The 18,491-nt window shown below is 38.3% G+C and overlaps 1 protein-coding gene across 8 annotated transcripts in view; it reads left to right on the top strand.

Annotated features, from left to right (window-relative positions):
* The window catches only part of LOC115761741 (protein enabled homolog), a 98,264-nt gene that overhangs the window by 28,416 nt on the left and 51,357 nt on the right, over positions 1–18,491 (top strand). For 5 of the 8 annotated variants that reach the window (XR_004017765.1, XM_030703666.1, XM_030703657.1 and 2 more), the window contains 9 exons: positions 5,670–5,889; positions 5,956–6,197; positions 11,275–11,408; positions 11,474–11,773; positions 11,834–12,026; positions 14,091–14,215; positions 14,279–14,497; positions 14,563–14,704; positions 14,763–14,838. Coding sequence is in view for 7 of the 8 variants with exons in the window: in XM_030703666.1 (XP_030559526.1) it covers positions 5,670–5,889; positions 5,956–6,197; positions 11,275–11,408; positions 11,474–11,773; positions 11,834–12,026; positions 14,091–14,215; positions 14,279–14,497; positions 14,563–14,704; positions 14,763–14,838 (1,651 nt within the window). In the remaining variant the exon portion in view is untranslated. Of the gene's footprint in view, positions 1–680; positions 861–5,231; positions 5,304–5,669; positions 5,890–5,955; positions 6,198–11,274; positions 11,409–11,473; positions 11,774–11,833; positions 12,027–14,090; positions 14,216–14,278; positions 14,498–14,562; positions 14,705–14,762; positions 14,839–18,491 lie in introns of those variants that run through there. The other 3 variants (XM_030703674.1, XM_030703683.1, XM_030703694.1) reach the window with 3 other exon arrangements.

The following is an 18,491-nucleotide window of genomic DNA, read 5'->3' as shown; positions in this document are numbered from 1 at the left end:
TGGACATTATTATAGTTGGCATTCGTTGGTTTTCGTGTCTATTTGAGCTTCACAGCTGATGATGGGCTGCCATGAAACAAGGGGTTGGGGAGGGAGGGTCCATGCAACGGGGCATTCATCTAGCTTAATTTATGGTCGCCTTAGATCAGCTGGCTGCGCTGCATGCAACACATACATAATTAGTTACCACTTAATCTGCAACGCGATCATCATCATCATCATCATTTTGCCGAGGTCTATCACCGATCGCGTGCGTGAGTATCGTGTCGGGGCCGCCCCAGTCTCAATCTCATTCGCTCGAAACGGATACGGATGCATCATAAACATAACGCCGAACCGTCAGTTCGTCTCGTCGTTTCATTTCCACGCCCAAATGCACAGCAACAACAACAATAACAATAACAACAACAACAACAACATTTACAGAGGCGCACTCGGCGTTCGTTTATCTCAGTTTCAATTAAACCTAATTTTGTTCGTGTTGTAATTAAGGTGTTGCCGCAAATAAATCGCAAATTCATCAACAAGCCGCAGCAATGTGCATGAAAAGTGATTCATACAAATCCGCATCGGATTTTAAGTGAAAATGCCGTGAATATCAGTAAAAGAGATATACATACATATTCGAAGATAGCTTGTGACTAAAAGTTAACTAAAATACTTAAAATTAGTAAACCAAAATGGCGCAAAATCTAACTGTTGTTGTCGGCGAAAGCGGCAAGACAAACGACGCCGCAGCAGCGGCAGCGGCAGAGGCAGAGACGTCGGTTGTCAATTTTAGGCCGAAGGATACAAACGGCTGGAAGGATTACAAAAAACTCAAGACTTATCTTATACTCAAGGAACAGCAAAGCGAAAAGGTAATCGAGCAGGTGTCCCATTAAAAAGGAAGTTCATCAAAAAGTATCCTTAAAGCTAAAAGGCAACCTTTCACTTGAAGAAATTACAATGTTTTGTTGAAGAATTAAAGTGTTGCTCAGATTCGTCCCTAACTTATGAAATTATTATAGCTAGATACTATTTTAACCACGACTTAGAGCTACCGTATAATCAACTATGACTGTGATATTAATTTTATGAAATTATCAATGTTTATTTATCTCTGAAACAGGTTCTTGTTCGAAAACCTGCTCTTTTTGGGAAACATTCATCTAGATTTATCGTTAAAGAAATTTAGTTAGTAATTGCCAACGGTTCCCATTAAAATGCCATGAATATTTATATTAATTAGCTACTAAGTTCAATTATTTAGTTCGTGTTAAAAAAAAAAACTGATGTCAGTTAACTCTGAGAACGGAAACGAGCGGCGCGATTGCGCACTTGATTGGGAACTTCCTATAACAATAATGGAAGCGGGAATTTATATATGCGATTAGGAAAATGTGCTGCAAAGCTTGCACATTATCATATTAGCCGCATCAAATTAATACAATTAATACTAAACGTTGGCAGATAACGCTTAAATTGTTGATAGCGCTATTTATGCTACAAGTTATTAATCACGGATCGGTTTACTTCCGCCACGGATTGATAATTGTGGGATGGGCGGCTTAAGATTGTTCGAGCTGTTCGATCTGTTGCTTAACCCAAGGCGATAAAATGCGCTCAATCAGTCAATCAATCAATCAATATTGACCCAAATTGCAACAAGTAAATTTATTGTGGTCGGGCATCAATTTATTGTGGTCAAATAAATAAATAAATAAATGCATGGAACATGTTTTGCTGGCATTGAGAATTGCAAAAATAATTCAAATTCGGTTTGAGAACTTGCTAAACAATGCATGGATAAATTAACAGGCTATAATAGAAAACAAATATAAGAGTGTTCGGGTCGGCAGTGCACGACTAGAAGATACCCTCACTCCTCCTCCTCTCACTTGGTGAATTGTATTTTTTATATCTTTATTTGATTCTAGAATCCAAGTCGAAAGTCTTACGGGTTGTAAGTTATGCCTAAAATCGTTATTTATCGAGACTATGTCTTAAAATATCAGTATGGTATAGTAGAGTGTATTCTTCAGATTTCAAGTCTTTAGACAAACAGACTCAATAGCTCGTCGCCTTGTTCAGGAATAAATATAATTTATTCTGTTTGTAATGACAAATGGAAACAATTGAATTTACCTATTAACTGAGATCTTTATACTATGTACTCTGGGAAATTGAGTAAGTTAGCGTAAAAACGGGTAAATCTGGATACATTTCTTACTCTATAAAAAGAATATGCTCGACCAAGTTCGCCCATCTAACTAAATGTGATAATTCCTAGTGAAGTTCTAATAATATAACAGATTTTAAATATTTCGATTAAATGAAGTTCTAATAATATAACAGATTTTAAATATTTCGATTAAATGATAAAGTCTTTAAAATACATTTTAGTACATTTTTACAGGGCAACCTTGAACCAAGCAACTCAACTCGACCAACGACATTATGATAGATTTTCTCCGGTTCGGGAACTCCCCCAATAGAATAGCCATAGAAAATTTAAATATTTACTTATTGCTCTCATATTAAGCAGTAAAACTAAGCAAAATAAAGCTGTGATTCTGCTTAGATTTGTGAAATGTTGCAATTACTGTTTAGGTATGACCCCAAGAATAATCATGCCCCCGGCAAACGCACATCTTTCGCTGTCTCGCTCGCTCTGGCCATAATTAACAGGCACACAGACAAAAGGCAAACAATGAAACAAGAGGTGAAAGAAATGTTATAACCAGAAAGAGAACAGAAAAAAGCCTCTTCATATAAAGTTATTAAACGGTCATGACCCCCATTTTCAAAATGCTTATCAACGGCAACAACAACAGCAACAACAACAACATGGAAAACGAAAGAACAGCAAAAAGCGAACAGACTGTGAGGTTGTCGAAGGGGTGGAGGGGCGGTGGGGTGGGGAGGCAGCAAATAAAGCAGGCGAACATGAAAAACGAGCATTAAAAACTCGCACGAAAAATGACGAACGCGTTCTTAGATGAAAGAGGGAAAGGGTGGGGGACGGGAGACGGTGCCGCCAACAGAAGCCAATGAGGCAGGCGACGCCATTTGACCGTTCGGCGTCGGATCAATAAATATGGATGACTTGACGCTGTCCAGATTGATGTGTGTGCACACACATACGAGACACATATGTGTGTGTGTGTATCCATGAAATGACAGGCCCGGACGAGTTGTGCAATAAAAATGCGCGCCTATCAATGTCAAAAAATCTGACACACAATGGAATAAGAAAAGTAAACAAACAATTAAATTGCTTAGTGCCTAATAAAATAAATGAATGCCGGCTGCGTTTGCGTGTTTGTCTTAACCAGATACGACTGGAAACAGCGGACAGCTGCCCAGATACGACTCTGTCTGTCCGTCTGTCTGTGTGTCTGTCTGTCTGTCTGTCTGTCTGTGTGTCTGTCTGCATTGAGATATGTACATACACGCTTGGCACAGATACAATTTGAGTGGAGGATTTGCGAACAAATATGCAGGGTAAATAAATAAATATACATGCACATATCTACAGAGATAGATGGATAGATAGATAGATAGATATGTATCTATAAGAGCTACTTGGGCGTATACGTAATATATTAAATAGCTTTTGCCATTTGTTGATGGACAGCCCATGCGAATTCATGTGGCCCAAGTAGCAAGGCGTATTAGTGTGTGGGTTGGCCAAGGGGGGATCTGAAGGGGCTTATTGTGCCTAAATTATTGAGCTCTCTTTTTCTTTCTCTCTCTCATCTGATCAGCAATTTCGCAATCAAGTGATAAGCCTAAGTTTGGCTTACAATCTTGTAAAAAAAATAATAAACCTAGAAGTTGGCTATGTTTGCCAATAAAATGAGTTAACAATGCAAAAAATGTTGATGCATTGTGACGTAGAATTCAGTTCCAAGTTTAATAATTCTCAATTTTATTGACATGCAAAAATATTTAAGTAAGTTTTTCAATCACAATTTTAAATGTTTCAATCAATTCCAAATATTACATAGATTTTACGACGGGCAAGCCTTGTTCTTTGAAATAAGCATACTGCAACTCGCCTGAAAATGTAAACTCAATTAATCGGACAATGAAGTCCGAAGTCATTTAAGAACGAATTTCTAATGACGTGGTGTCAAGGGAAGAAGATGTTTTTTTAGTTCCAAAGTTATTCGGCTTATAAACAAACATTCATAAGCAAAGTTAGCACAACCGTGCTAGGAACCATTGTTTCTTGGCCAGGCTATTATATTATTGCCTATGAAGGTCAAGTGGATTTGACATTTTGGGATTTGCTAAGAATTATTATTATAGACAGATTGATTGATGCCTGATGCGCATTAATAAATGTATTTAATACACTTGCTTATTTTTGCACAAAAATCAAAATAGTTGTGAATTACAGCAAATCCAACAAATCGATTCTTGTGTAATTAAAACTGATAAAAGATTTTGGGTAAATACGTTTTAAGTCCCTTGACCCTAGTTATCTATTTTTAATCTGATGATCGATTTTATTACTCATTTTAGCCAAACCTAACAGAAATCGTTTTCTTATCAATCGATTGTTAAAAATTTGTCATAAACTTAACCAGAGTTTTTTTTTATTACTTTGTTTAGAGATAAAGTTGCCATGCATACTTTTTTTTATGGCAGCCGGAATTAAATCTTTGGCGCCTGGAAGATTCATTTAATAATTATCTATACTAATAATCTATAAGATAGATCTGCAAAAGATGATTGTTCAAATTCATTTGAGAAGTGTTTCACACTCCTCACTAAATCCATCCCTTGATGATGGAAGTAAGCATTTCGAGATTCTTAATCTTATTCAAAGACATTTATTAAGAATTATTAAAGATGTGTTTCAGCTCTCTTGAGTTGTGGGCGGGCTTTTATTTGCTTTTAAAGAAATGTTTCGTCGATTTTGATAATTCCATTGTCAACTGCGGAAAATTGGTGGAACTTTTCAATAAAACTTTGAGTTGCTACCGCAATGAACAACGGTCGGAAAATAGGTTTAAAATTGTCTAAAACTTGATCGGGCAAGGTTAAGAAATACTCGCTAAATATATAGAAAATATAATGTACTTATTCATTACCAAGTTGCACCAAGTTTTTTATGCTCTTTGACTGGGTCTACTTGCACAGTTACATTAAAAATTCAAGAAACAAAACTCATTTGTTCACTTCAAATTCAAGAAACAAAAGAAATAATGAGTTGTTGTAAGCAGTAGATATTTCACTTTAGGAACATTAGCGTCTAGATAGCTGGGCTCATTCTGTTACGAATTTTGACTGTTGTATGTGAAAATTCACAACTGCGTTAATTGATTTTAAATAGCCACACTCTCGTATTTGCATTTCACACTCGAATTGTGTGACTTTGAGGTTTATTTTAAAGCAGTGTACCCAGTCAAATGGAAAAGGGGCATATTGAAGAAGAGAATATAGATATAGAATTTTATACATATAAGTTGAGTAGTCAGCTCCGCGCAGCTTCTGTTGAAAACGAAATTCACAAGCGATGTCAATTCGTTGAATAAGTTGCTGGGATCGGCTTTACTGTCTTGCCGGCTTAATGAGTGTGGCTTAAACTGATTAGCATTGATTATCGCCATGGCACTAACTTTTGGCCTGACCTGATCCCCACTAAAGTCTTCTCTCTTTCTCTCTCTTCATTGCAGGCCGCTCACACGCCGGAATCGCAGCGCTCTTACATGTTGCGAAAACGCTCAGCGCCGGCGACGGAACGGACAACCTTTGTGTGCTACACTTGCGGCACGGACACGCCCTCCTCGCAGCTGCGACTCGTCTACTGCTGCCCCAACACGGAACGGGAGCCCTACTATCCGTTCATCAAGACCATGAAGGTCTTCAAAAACGCTAGTCCCATCAGCCCGCAAGGTGAGTCGACCCGCCGCCCCGGCGTTTGAACAGCTAGAACTGAGACCCACTTTTTTGAATGCCTAGGCATGGTGCAAATCTGCGCCGGATGCAGCGAGAAGCACACTAACCTGGCGGAAGGCGGCCTGCCTGTACCTGCTGCGTCCACTTCAGAGTCCGGAGCAGCGCCATCCTTGGAGTCCAGTTCGGCCATGTACAGCGCAAGCGGCCCCATCGCTGGCAACCATGTGACGGCATTTGTGGGTCGCAATTCGCCGTCGGAAAAGTCGCTTGCCAATTCGGACTCCACGAGCAATGTGCGCTTCAAGGTGAGCCATCCTCTATCCCCGATATGGGGCTGCCACCAGGTGCAACAGCCTGATCCGGCTAAGAACCACATTTCCGGCTTTCCTATTGTTGGTTTTGTCTGAGGCAAACAAATCGCGCTGCTTGTCAATAACAATTTGTAATTTTTATGTGCAGATTCGATTAGTTTTCCATTTTCTTCCATATATATGCATATATAACTGTCGGTATGCGGGTGTGTGTGTGTGTGTGTGTATAGTTGTAATGTCGTATCGCCCTGTGGGCATACATGGAAATTTACTAGCTGTCGATTACAGCAGGAATTAAGTGTATATATATAATGGCAGGCATATAGGAAAAGCGATTACACATCGTGTGGAAAAACAAATATAATCGCTGATTACGGCAATGATCGACTGCCAGCTACCCTAATCAATCAAAAAATAAATTATATAATTAATACAAGATAGTTTATATATTATAAAATTCAATCAATTTTTGATTGCTCAGCATTTTCTTTAGATATTTATTGAGCTGGGATATTTCTAGAAACTTTTATATATTAAATCTAGGAAAACAATTATTTTAATAGCATATCGGGATTCGTTTGTTATTATATTTAGAGTCTAGAGCCATGTGGTATAGGGTATTTGAAACACGCACAAACACAGCCGCGCGGATAATACAATAAATGGAACTTGGCGTCTCGGACCGTGTCGCGCTAATGAGGGCAACTCTGGACGCGATAACACCTCAGAGACCTCTGCCCCCTGCTGATAACCGAACGAACCCGAGAGCATTCCAGAAAGGTGACGACCTGCCCCGTCGGGCAGAGAGACAGACAGCGAGACAGACAGATGGACAATTGGAATGGACAGACTAATGGTGGGACATGTTGAGTAATTCATTTGCATGCTGAAGGTCGGCGGCAGCGATATCAATTATGTAGAATATACGAGCTGCGCCCGGCGGAAAGAGCTGATAAGAACGGTGGGGCAGCTTCATTAGTTGCCGCTTATCAGCGTGGTGCGTGGCGTGCGTGGCGATGGGCGTGGGGCGTGGGACGTGGGGCTAGGCATGGGCCAGCCGAGCAAGTCGAGTGTCAACATGTTAACCAATTTGAGTCAACAAATGTCAAGATTAGATTGGCCCAGCCGCATGCTCACGGCAGCTCCGCATGGCCAGGGCGGGCGGAGTGCGGTTCCATTGCCCATGTGCGCTTTAATTACTGTTCAAGATCTGGGCGCGGTGGGGCAAATACTAAACGCAAATGCAAACAGTTCAAAAAACAACACAAGCTAAACACGACACAAAAATTAAACGAATTATTGTATAAATAAACAAAATGCGAAACAGAATAAACAGAAAGAGCCATCAAGGGAAAAAGGCGTCTAACTTCGTAGAACCGTAGGAACGTATTATCGTAATACCCAAAGTGGGTAAACTTGGACAAGTCGGCCTGTAGACATCTGGGCCTAACCGGTTTTTCACGGATTGATATGCCACACTGTGTTCTGTTTGAACACGTTTATTTATAGCCAGCTTTTTGCTTCAAGTAGTTTATTTATTATTTTGTTATTTCTCTTTGGTTAAATACGTGTATTTAATGATTTAGTTCAGTTCAAACTGCGAGAACTCTTAACGACAACGACAACAATAACAATAAATCAATTAAGATTTTCTGTTTTGTTGCTTCTTAATTGATTGTTAATTCTTCGAATCTGACAATTTTTATAGTTTTCTGTTGACTTGTTGTCATAATTAATCTAGGCAACTTTTTTGCATGCCAATCTGTAGTCTTAGAGAACGATTCTTCAAAGATAATTTAATTTTATAATTGAAGCAGTTTCATAATAACTAATTAAACTCGTCTTCCAGTAATTTGAGGAAAAGCTGTTTCTTGAATGTTTTGCATTATGTTTTGAGATAAGCTTCGCTAATATCTTGCTCAACATATTGCGCAATTGTTTCAAGCAGGCAATCCGATAAATTGGATATAAATGTATCTATATGTCTGTCTGTCTGTCCGACTGTAGTAGATTATTAGCCCTTGTTCACAATTTATCCAGAAAATTGCATAGATAATATAGATTCGTTTTGATTCTCAACTATTTCTGTGTTTCATTCATATAATATTTAAAATGCGTTAAGTTCACTTTTAATTGTAGGAAAAGAGATAACCACTTGTTGAATAGAACTGAAAATTTGCGACAAAAATCTTTGGCATCAGCACATTTCCTTGACTAGAGTTTTTAATGAAAGCTATTGAACAGATATAAAGACATCGGAGTTTATTATATAGAAATAACTGTTTTATAGACTTGAAGCCTCGCAAACAGCCTTGACTAGGTTTAACGACATTTCTTAGCCTACCTCAAATATGCTAACATACCAAACATGCAAACATGTCGCCTGTTGGGTTTCTAAACAATTGCCAAAGAAATAATTCAGTTTTCAGTTCCAGAGACTCCCTCACACACTCTCTCACTCTCTCGCTCTCTCTATCTATTTCATTTGTTTGCTTCACGTGTCTCTGGCCATAAAAGCGTCTTTGGGCGTGCAAATAATTGTTTAGCTGATCCAAAAAAATATCTTTAAACAGGTGCCAGAGCGCATTGGAGAAACCTTTGGCCCAGTTAGCTGCAAAGCAAATGTGCCAGTATCTACGTACTTGTGGGGCAATATATGCATCTAGACGATGATCCAACACACACACAGATACAAAATTAAATATAGATAAATGCAAATAACTGCCAGTTATCTATGGCAGCCAGCGCGGGCTCGTCTTCATATTTTACTAAATATGTTAATTTCTGGCAATTGCAGTACTATGCAGGGGCAACTCCTACCGAAAGCCCCCGCGAACTACTTTGGGGGTGGTCCACACACACACACACACACACATGTGCATAGCAGTTGGCTCCCTCGCATTCAATTTCTTTTTGGCAGATAACAGATAATTAAAGTGTGATAATATATTGCGCAAACAGCTGCATGGCTTGTCATTCAAGTTGCGCAAATAGCAATAAACATAATGTCAAAATAAATATATAAACAAGCTCGCATACCTATTTATCTGCCTATTTTAGTTAAGCGTTAGAGAAGCCATCATGCGATTTGTTCCCCTCCACACAATATTCCAATTTCGTCACAATCTAAATATATGCACATAGGAACACATTGAAAATGGATTGAATAAAAGATACAAACTTGTTGAACGAGTTGATTTTGGAAAATATAAAACGTATTGAAATATATATTCTCCCATATATCAATGTTTCTTCTCCGCCTTTGCCAAAATATCAATATAGGTTAGTTTCAGCAAGGTTCATATTAAGGCATATACAGATTCACAGTGCTTCACCTTACGGAGGAAAAATGTATTTCCTGTCTAATGCTGATCCAGAATATAAATACTTTATGTGGTCGGATACGCCTGCCCCTCTACAAGGCTATAAAAATAAAGTCTTAAAGCTAAATCCTTCTGATCTTTTTTGGATAGTATCAACAACAAGCTATGCAAATTAGTCCATTAGCAAAGCATGTACATTTTGTACGAATGACACTTAAAAGGCTTGGTTATATTACATTTATATTTCAAATCCTTGGTTAAATAACAGTCTTCTATACAAAAGTTACAGCTTTTATAGACGAGCGCGGGATCACTCGGAACCTTTGCTTGTCGAAGTCGGCAGCTTTTCAGCATGTTTTCGTTATTTTATTATGATCCACAAATGTAGTAGCATTGCATATTTATGCACTGCATTAAACTTTTAAAGAAGATTTAAAAATGAGTGCTTTTGTATGTCTGATCGTAGTTAATGATCGCATAACGAATTGGTTAACTCGCTTTTCGCTGATAATGATAACTCGCTTAATAATCGTTCACTTCTTGTTGGCCATAATTTCTTTAATATCGGCTATTTCGTGTGTGGGCAATTTGTTGCAGAATCGATGATAATGATTATGCTCACGCATTTGGAAGATTCTTTTGAGGAATCGGACACGTTTTTGTTATGCCACCAAAAACGCTATGAAATCGTTTTCACGGGTAGTTCGCCTTTTATGGCAGCCGGGCTTTAATGGCACTTGATAAACACACACTCGTGCAGTTGAGTATTTTAAGTAGAGCGTATTATGGAAAAGCCCGAGGACTTTGGCACAAATTCAAATGCCAAGTCATTGTAGGGTAGGGAACGTACTTTACTAGAGTTGTGGCGCCTACAACCAGTTCAAATGTTTTTCAGATTGAAAAGATTTCAATCGCAGTGGCAATTCGAGTCTGAGATCTTCAAATACGCACAGTGAAACTAACTAAGAGTTACCCGGCGTGGCAGTCTTTCTTTAAAATGAATAGCCAGTCCATCGTCGGGGTAGGGTTTTTCGTAGATCGAAAAAATCCGAATTCCCGAATAATCTTTGTCTCAAATTGGTTTGAAGCAGATCGAATCAGATGAATCCTCCTACAATAGCATTGTTTCTTCATAAACTCTACTCATATAATTTAGTAGATATGTTAACAGTAAAATAATCTGTAAATGTGAAAGAAATTTGGAATACCTTGCAGTCATATAAAGATCTCATTAGCTGATTTTCAATCAAATTGTGATTTATGTCACCCTATGAATATCAGTCATAATTTATCATCCACAAATTGTAATTGAGTTCGATGTAGTTCGAGGGAAAACCAGTTTGGCCCAGTTAATGCGATTCGATTAAAGCAGCTGCACTGATAACACGCAAATTTAAGCCTTCTATCGGAAAAGGTGCCTTACATTGAGTCCAAAGCAAGGTAATCGTAATGCCAAGCTGATTAGAGTTTGTGCTCGCAGGTTCGACTCCCATAAATGGTATAGGGCCCCGTATGCTGGTGCCGATAAGAGTGAACCGCTTCCAGGCGGTTGTGTAGCTAGATTTGAGTGGTGCCTCTTGAATGGAAAATCAATTGTTCAAAATATGAAATAAAATATGATAAGATAAGTTGCGTTCCATGTGCGCTGTGCTGCTCCGTGTTTTTCTTGTCTAGCTAAATTTTATTTTTAGTAGGCGCGCATATGTTCGTTTACGCTAACTAAAAATACTCTTAACTCTCTATTGCAGCCATACGAAACGAATTCCAACAACTCGAACTCAAACACGGCGCGCGACTTCAAGCAGATCCGACGCACCGACTCCAGACCCAGTTCGCCCAGCTCTACACAGGGACACATCGAGAATGGCCATGCCCAGTACCCGTAATATGCTCTGTCTCCACACTCTTGTGATGCACTACTAACAGTTATATGTCTTTTGCTTACAGCTGCTCCATTTGCAAGGTGCTCTGCCCGTCCAATAAAATGGATTGGCTTTCCACCAGTGCCGAGCACATGAACTCCCATGCTATGCACTTTCCCTGCCTCAAGGCCAATGCCACCAGCAGCAGTAGCAACGGTCTTAGCAATAACAACAACAACAACAACACTAATAATAATAATAATAATAACAACAACAACAACGAGCTGAACAGCAATCGTGTGCTGGCCTGCAAGGATTGCATTAACTACTTAACCAGCCAGTGGGAGACAATGGATGCGGAGCGTGTACCGTTGGAGCACAGGAGGTCCCTTCGCATTACATCAATCAGCCAATTTGAGCCTAATGAACTATTCTTGCCTTGCAGATACAACATTCCCTCGCCGATGATGACCTCCAGCTCGCCGAATGGATCTCGCCATGGCGCCATGAGTACCTGCACTCCGCCCTCAACGCCATCCGTTTCCTCATCAACCCCTGCCAGCACCTCAATCTACTGTTTCCTGTGCGGCCTGCATTCGGATCTAACGCTGGCCAGAATCCTGTATGGCAGCAAAGAGGTAAAAGGATGCTAATGCATCTCTCAAGAGAAAAAGGGAGAGAGAGAGAGAAAGGAGAGATTAATTGATTAAAATCGTAGTTTTAGGCTAAGGTGTGGGGTTAATTAAGGTGTATTTTATGAAAACAGTTGCAGGAATTGCCTCCTTTTTACGCGAGAGGCGCACGAAGTCGCAAAGTACTGAAACGAATACCAACTAAGTCTATCTACTTAGTAATTTAGAATCATGGGTAAAAGAAGAGAACACTTCGAGCCGAACACCCTGTAATGATTGTTGAAATCACCACAAGGCATCAGGAATGCTTATATATCAGACAGCTATATTCCTTAAAGCTTTATAGTAAGAATAGGGTGTTATTTCAGTTCTTGTTTGGAAACCTTCTTTTCTAATGAAAATGAATAAACATCGGATAACATATATATTTTATAAGCATGAGTGAACTTAAGCTAAGTTTCTGTATAAAAATATCGCTGTCACAAATCTAAAAGTTTGCTGCTAGTATGTTTAAAATTGGGAACATCGAAAAAAACCGATAATATTGTTATTAACCTCAATTGTCTTAATAATATACGTTAAGATAATGCTAATAAGCAGGCGTACGATTTAAATGTCTATTAACAATAAGCTAATAATGTCATTCATTTTCGCATAAATGCTAACACGCATTCTGGTTTTTAGGTTTATTTCCTAATAATATGTATTATTAATTAGAGGATAGTTCTGCGTACATTAAGACGCGAAGAAACTTATTATTGTCATGAGTTTAATTTTCGTCATGTTTAAAAACTTGCAACGTTTAGTTCTCAAATTCTTATATGCAGAGGTATTGCATTTGAATGGTTAGTGTTACTTTAAACTTTTCGATTTAATCGAAGCAAAATAATAGGATTAAAGATGTTTTTTCTACAACTTGCACATTTCGTGACAAAACAATAGCACACGCCTAAGATCCCAATGTATATAACCGTATTAAATCAGATTTATGGCATGTAGTATTCTAACGAAGCCCCGTTTAAGGTATAATAGGTACTAGAAGCACGCCAGCTTACTGTTAAGCCCACGAATTTTGCACATTTCGAGATATCAGTCTACTAATTAAGGTACATGTACGAACTAATAATGCAGATAAAAGTATCAGTTAGTATGATGGGAAAAAGATATTACGACGCGATGCTTCCAATAACACTCATGCGGAATTATAATATATGGAATATAATATATGCTGCGTTCATCGCTTGGCTACACAATTTATCAGTTTTGTTACTATGTAATTAACTGTATGCACAAAGTATGTTATTATACAATTGTAATCAATTCGGAACTAGCTTGTTAGAGATTAAAATATTAATGCACAATGTTAGAAGCAAGTTTATAAAAAGATTTTGTTTTTTTTTTTTTCACTTGATTTACTAGAAATTCGTATTACCTGAGCGAAATGTGCATTTTAATTGAATTGTCGGATCTGTCATATCAATAACAAGCGAATAAAGTTCTTATTTTTATTGCTTTATGCAAAATTAATTGCTGAACTAAATATTGTAAAACACTTTTAACCATATGAATGTAAAGTATCATAGTTATAAACAGTGCGAGAAATATTTGTAAGCTGGATACGATTGCCTTTAGCTAAACCACACACGAACTTGGGATTTTGACCCGGTTACTTTACTTTTGCAATATAGTGTAGTATATATATATACTTTTGTAATATAGTGTTATATAGAGTAATATAGTGTACGGTCGAATAGCTTATAGAGGACAAACGTCCTATTTGATCTATTGGATTTAGCTAGCAAATAATATATAGTCTCATTATATATGCAAAAATATGTTAAGCATTTAATACATTAAGTACATTTTATGATTATATTAGGTTGTGACAAAGCTCTCCAAGAATCAATTGATGAGAAGCAGATAAAAATGTTATGTTGATATTACTTTATCGCAACAAGCAACAATTATATGATTCCATCTGCTTTTTCCTCTGTTTATACTATTCAATACTTTTTTCTTGTAGTCAGTGAATTACAATACTGAACCATTTCTTTTTTAATTCTCTTGCAGGGCTCGAGACCTTATTTTCCACTGTTGCTGAAACACAACTCTTTGCCAAATGCTGAGCAGCTGAGAAACAATTCGGCTCTAGTCTGCACATTTTGTTATCATTCCATGTTGAATCAGTGGCGCAAGTGAGTCCTCCACAATTATTTGTATCCAAACAAGAATGGTTTTCAAGCAAACGGCAATTTCAGATATGAAGCTCAAAGTCCCAGCCTCAGTCCGGCGGATAGAAAGTACAATTGGCACGACTACAACTGTCATCTGTGCGGCATTACGACTTACAGAAAGCGAGTGCGGGCTCTGCCTGTCAATGAATTCCCGTTCGTAAAGCATCAGAAGAGCGACGATGGACTCCTGCTGGAGAATGGTGAATACGCCGTTGTGTGCCTGGACTGCTATGAAAGCTTAAGGTAAACACTTGCCCATGTCGTTAACTATGGCTAGATATCACTAAAAGCTTTAACCATTGCAACAGGCAACAGGCGTCGCAGCATGATCGCTTCGGGGTGCCCATCTCTAGGCGGGCCTACAATTGGGTGCCCCAGCCGCCGCCGCCGGAGGACAGCCCCGATGCCGCAGTGGCGCGTTTGCCCTGCGGCGAACGCTCCGATCGTATTGTGAGTAAACTGTTTACGCCAATAGAGCCCTTTGTCATTCAACTTGTAATCCCTTCAGCTGATGAGCAATGCGCTGAGGCCCATTCCAAGCAAGAAGACCACTTCGCCAAAGCAATACGAAAAGTCAAAAGAAGGTAAGCGCCCCGTTCTTCAGCCCCATTTGGTAATGTGAACGCTTTTTAAGCGCTTCGAGGTGATAGGTTCAAGTGAAACCCAATTCGCGTCAGTAAACTTCAATTGGTTTCACTTAACTTTGTGCGCAAACCATTTCTCCAGCTCTGTAATAGTATTACCGCTAAGCGTTTCCATGAAACTGGGCCCCCAATTTGCCAAGTTTCCCTATTCGCCAAGCCCTTTTAAGTAGCTGCTAAGTTTATAGTTCAACTGCATTTGTCGGGAATCCCGGCTTGCACCCTGTGTGCTGGGAGTACATAACTAGCTGGCAAGAGAGCTCTGTATATAGTGTATATTTTGAACTTAGACAACATAGAATCAAACGTCTTCCACAGACAGAAAATCTTGGTGCATGCAGCCTGAATCCAAAGCCTTTCGTTCCAGCGTTTGATCCAACGTGACCAAACCAAACAATCGTCAAAACAATAATCAAATTTGTCATATATAAATATTTTTAAACTTGCTTCTATCAAATTCAAATAGAGTATAATGTATTTAGTTGCCTCGATATTGCTCAATTATATATATACCATGGACAAAAAGCCAAGCTTCATGAAAATCGGTTGAGTTTTGACCGATTTATGTGAATGGGAAAATTCGACCCATGTCTATATACGAATCTGATTTTGACGTTTTCAAACGACATATCTCCGCCGCGCTAAAATCGACATAACTCCGCGCGGAGATATGACGTTTCAAAACGACATCTCCGCCGCGCTAAAAGTGACATAATTTCGTTGGAGATATGAGGTTTCAAAACGACATATCTCCGCCGCGCTAAAATCGACATAATTTCGTTGGAGATATGACGTTTCGAAACGACATATCTCCAACGCGCTAAAATCGACATAACTCCGCGCGGACATATGATGTTTTCAAACGACACATCTCCGCCGCGCTAAAATCGACATAACTCCGCGCGGAGATATGTCGTTTTGAAACGCCGCGCTAAAAGTGACATAATTTCGTTGGAGATATGACGTTTCAAAACGACATCTCCGCCGCGCTAAAATCGACATAATTTCGTTGGAGATATGACGTTTCAAAACGACATATCTCCGCCGCGCTAAATCTACTAAAAAATATGTTGTCAGATTTGAATGCCAGATTATTATAGAGGGAAAACCATGGACAAAAAGCCAAGCGATTTATGTGAATGGGATATTTCGACCCACTTCTATAATCGATTTGTAGTGGTAAGATTTTGACATGTATTTCGACTAAAAAATATGTTGTCAGATTTGAATGCCAGATTATTATAGAGGGAAAACCATGGACAAAAAGCCAAGCTTCATGAAAATCGGTTGAGTTTTGACCGATTTATGTGAATGGGAAATTTCGACCCACTTCTATGTTCGAATTCTAGTGGTATGATTTTGACATGAATTTCGACTAAAAAATATGTTGTCAGATTTCAATGCCAGATTATTATAGAGGGAAAACCATGGACAGAAAGACAAGCTTCATGAAAATTGGTTGAGTTTTGACCGATTTATGTGAATGGGAAATTTCGACCCACTTCTATAATCGATTTGTAGTGGTAAGATTTTGATATGAGTTTCGACTAAAAAATATGTTGTCAGATTTGAATGCCAGATTATTATAGAGGGAAAACCATGGACAAAAAGCCAAGCTTCATGAAAATCAGTTGAGTTTTGACCGATTTATGTGAATGGGAAATTTCGACCCACTTCTATAATTGATTTGTAGTGGTAAGATTTTGACATGAATTTCGACTAAAAAATATGTTGTCAGATTTGAATGCCAAATTATTATAGAGGGAAAACCATGGACAAAAAGCCAAGCTTCATGAAAATCGGTTGAGTTTTGACCGATTTATGTGAATGGGAAAATTCGACCCATGTCTATATACGAATCTAAGGGATAAGATTTTGACATGAATTTCGGCTAAAAAATATGTTGTCAGATTTGAATGCCAAATTATTATAGAGGGAAAACCATGGACAAAAAGCCAAGCTTCATGAAAATCGGTTGAGTTTTGACCGATTTATGTGAATGGGAAATTTCGACCCACTTCTATGTTCGAATTCTAGTGGTATGATTTTGACATGAATTTCGACTAAAAAATATGTTGTCAGATTTGAATGCCAAATTATTATAGAGGGAAAACCATGGACAAAAAGCCAAGCTTCATGAAAATCGGTTGAGTTTTGACCGATTTATGTGAATGGGAAAATTCGACCCATGTCTATATACGAATCTAAGGGATAAGATTTTGACATGAATTTCGGCTAAAAAATATGTTGTCAGATTTGAATGCCAAATTATTATAGAGGGAAAACCATGGACAAAAAGCCAAGCTTCATGAAAATCGGTTGAGTTTTGACCGAATAATGTGAATGGGAAAATTCGACCCATGTCTATATTCGAATCTAAGGTGTAAGATTTTGACATGAATTTCGGCTAAAAAATATGTTGTCAGATTTGAATGCCAGATTATTATAGAGGGAAAACCATGGACAGAAAGACAAGCTTCATGAAAATCGGTTGAGTTTTGACCGATTTATGTGAATGGGAAATTTCGACCCACTTCTATAATCGATTTGTAGGGTAAGATTTTGACATGAATTTCGACTAAAAAATATGTTGTCAGATTTGAATGCCAGATTATTATAGAGGGAAAACCATGGACAAAAAGCCAAGCTTCATGAAAATCGGTTGAGTTTTGACCGATTTATGTGAATGGGAAATTTCGACCCACTTCTATGTTCGAATTCTAGTGGTATGATTTTGACATGAATTTCGGCTAAAAAATATGTTGTCAGATTTGAATGCCAAATTATTATAGAGGGAAAACCATGGACAAAAAGCCAAGCTTCATGAAAATCGGTTGAGTTTTGACCGATTTATGTGAATGGGAAAATTCGACCCATGTCTATATACGAATCTAAGGTGAAAGATTTTGACATGAATTGCGACTAAAAAATATGTTGTCAGATTTGAATGCCAGATTATTATAGAGGGAAAACCGTGGACAGAAAGACAAGCTTCATGAAAATCGGTTGAGTTTTGACCGATTTATGTGAATGGGAAATTTCGACCCACTTCTATGTTCGAATTCTAGTGGTATGATTTTGACATGAATTTCGGCTAAAAAATATGTTGTCAGATTTGAATGCCAAATTATTATAGAGGGAAAACCATGGACAAAAAGCCAAGCTTCATGAAAATCGGTTGAGTTTTGACCGATTTATGTGAATGGGAAATTTCGACCCACTTCTATGTTCGAATTCTAGTGGTATGATTTTGACATGAATTTCGACTAAAAAATATGTTGTCAGATTTGAATGCCAGATTATTATAGAGGGAAAACCATGGACAAAAAGCCAAGCTTCATGAAAATCGGTTGAGTTTTGACCGATTTATGTGAATGGGAAAATTCGACCCATGTCTATATACGAATCTAAGGTGTAAGATTTTGACATGAATTTCGGCTAAAAAATATGTTGTCAGATTTGAATGCCAGATTATTATAGAGGGAAAACCATGGACAAAAAGCCAAGCTTCATGAAAATCGGTTGAGTTTTGACCGATTTATGTGAATGGGAAATTTCGACCCACTTCTATGTTCGAATTCTAGTGGTATGATTTT

This window comes from Drosophila novamexicana, unplaced genomic scaffold, assembly GCF_003285875.2.
Source record: "Drosophila novamexicana strain 15010-1031.04,08,12 unplaced genomic scaffold, DnovRS2.1 tig00000008-arrow-pilon, whole genome shotgun sequence".
NCBI lineage: Eukaryota > Metazoa > Arthropoda > Insecta > Diptera > Drosophilidae > Drosophila > Drosophila novamexicana.
The sequence above is the reverse complement of the archived record's forward strand: the minus strand, read 5'-3'. Positions and strand labels throughout refer to the sequence as shown.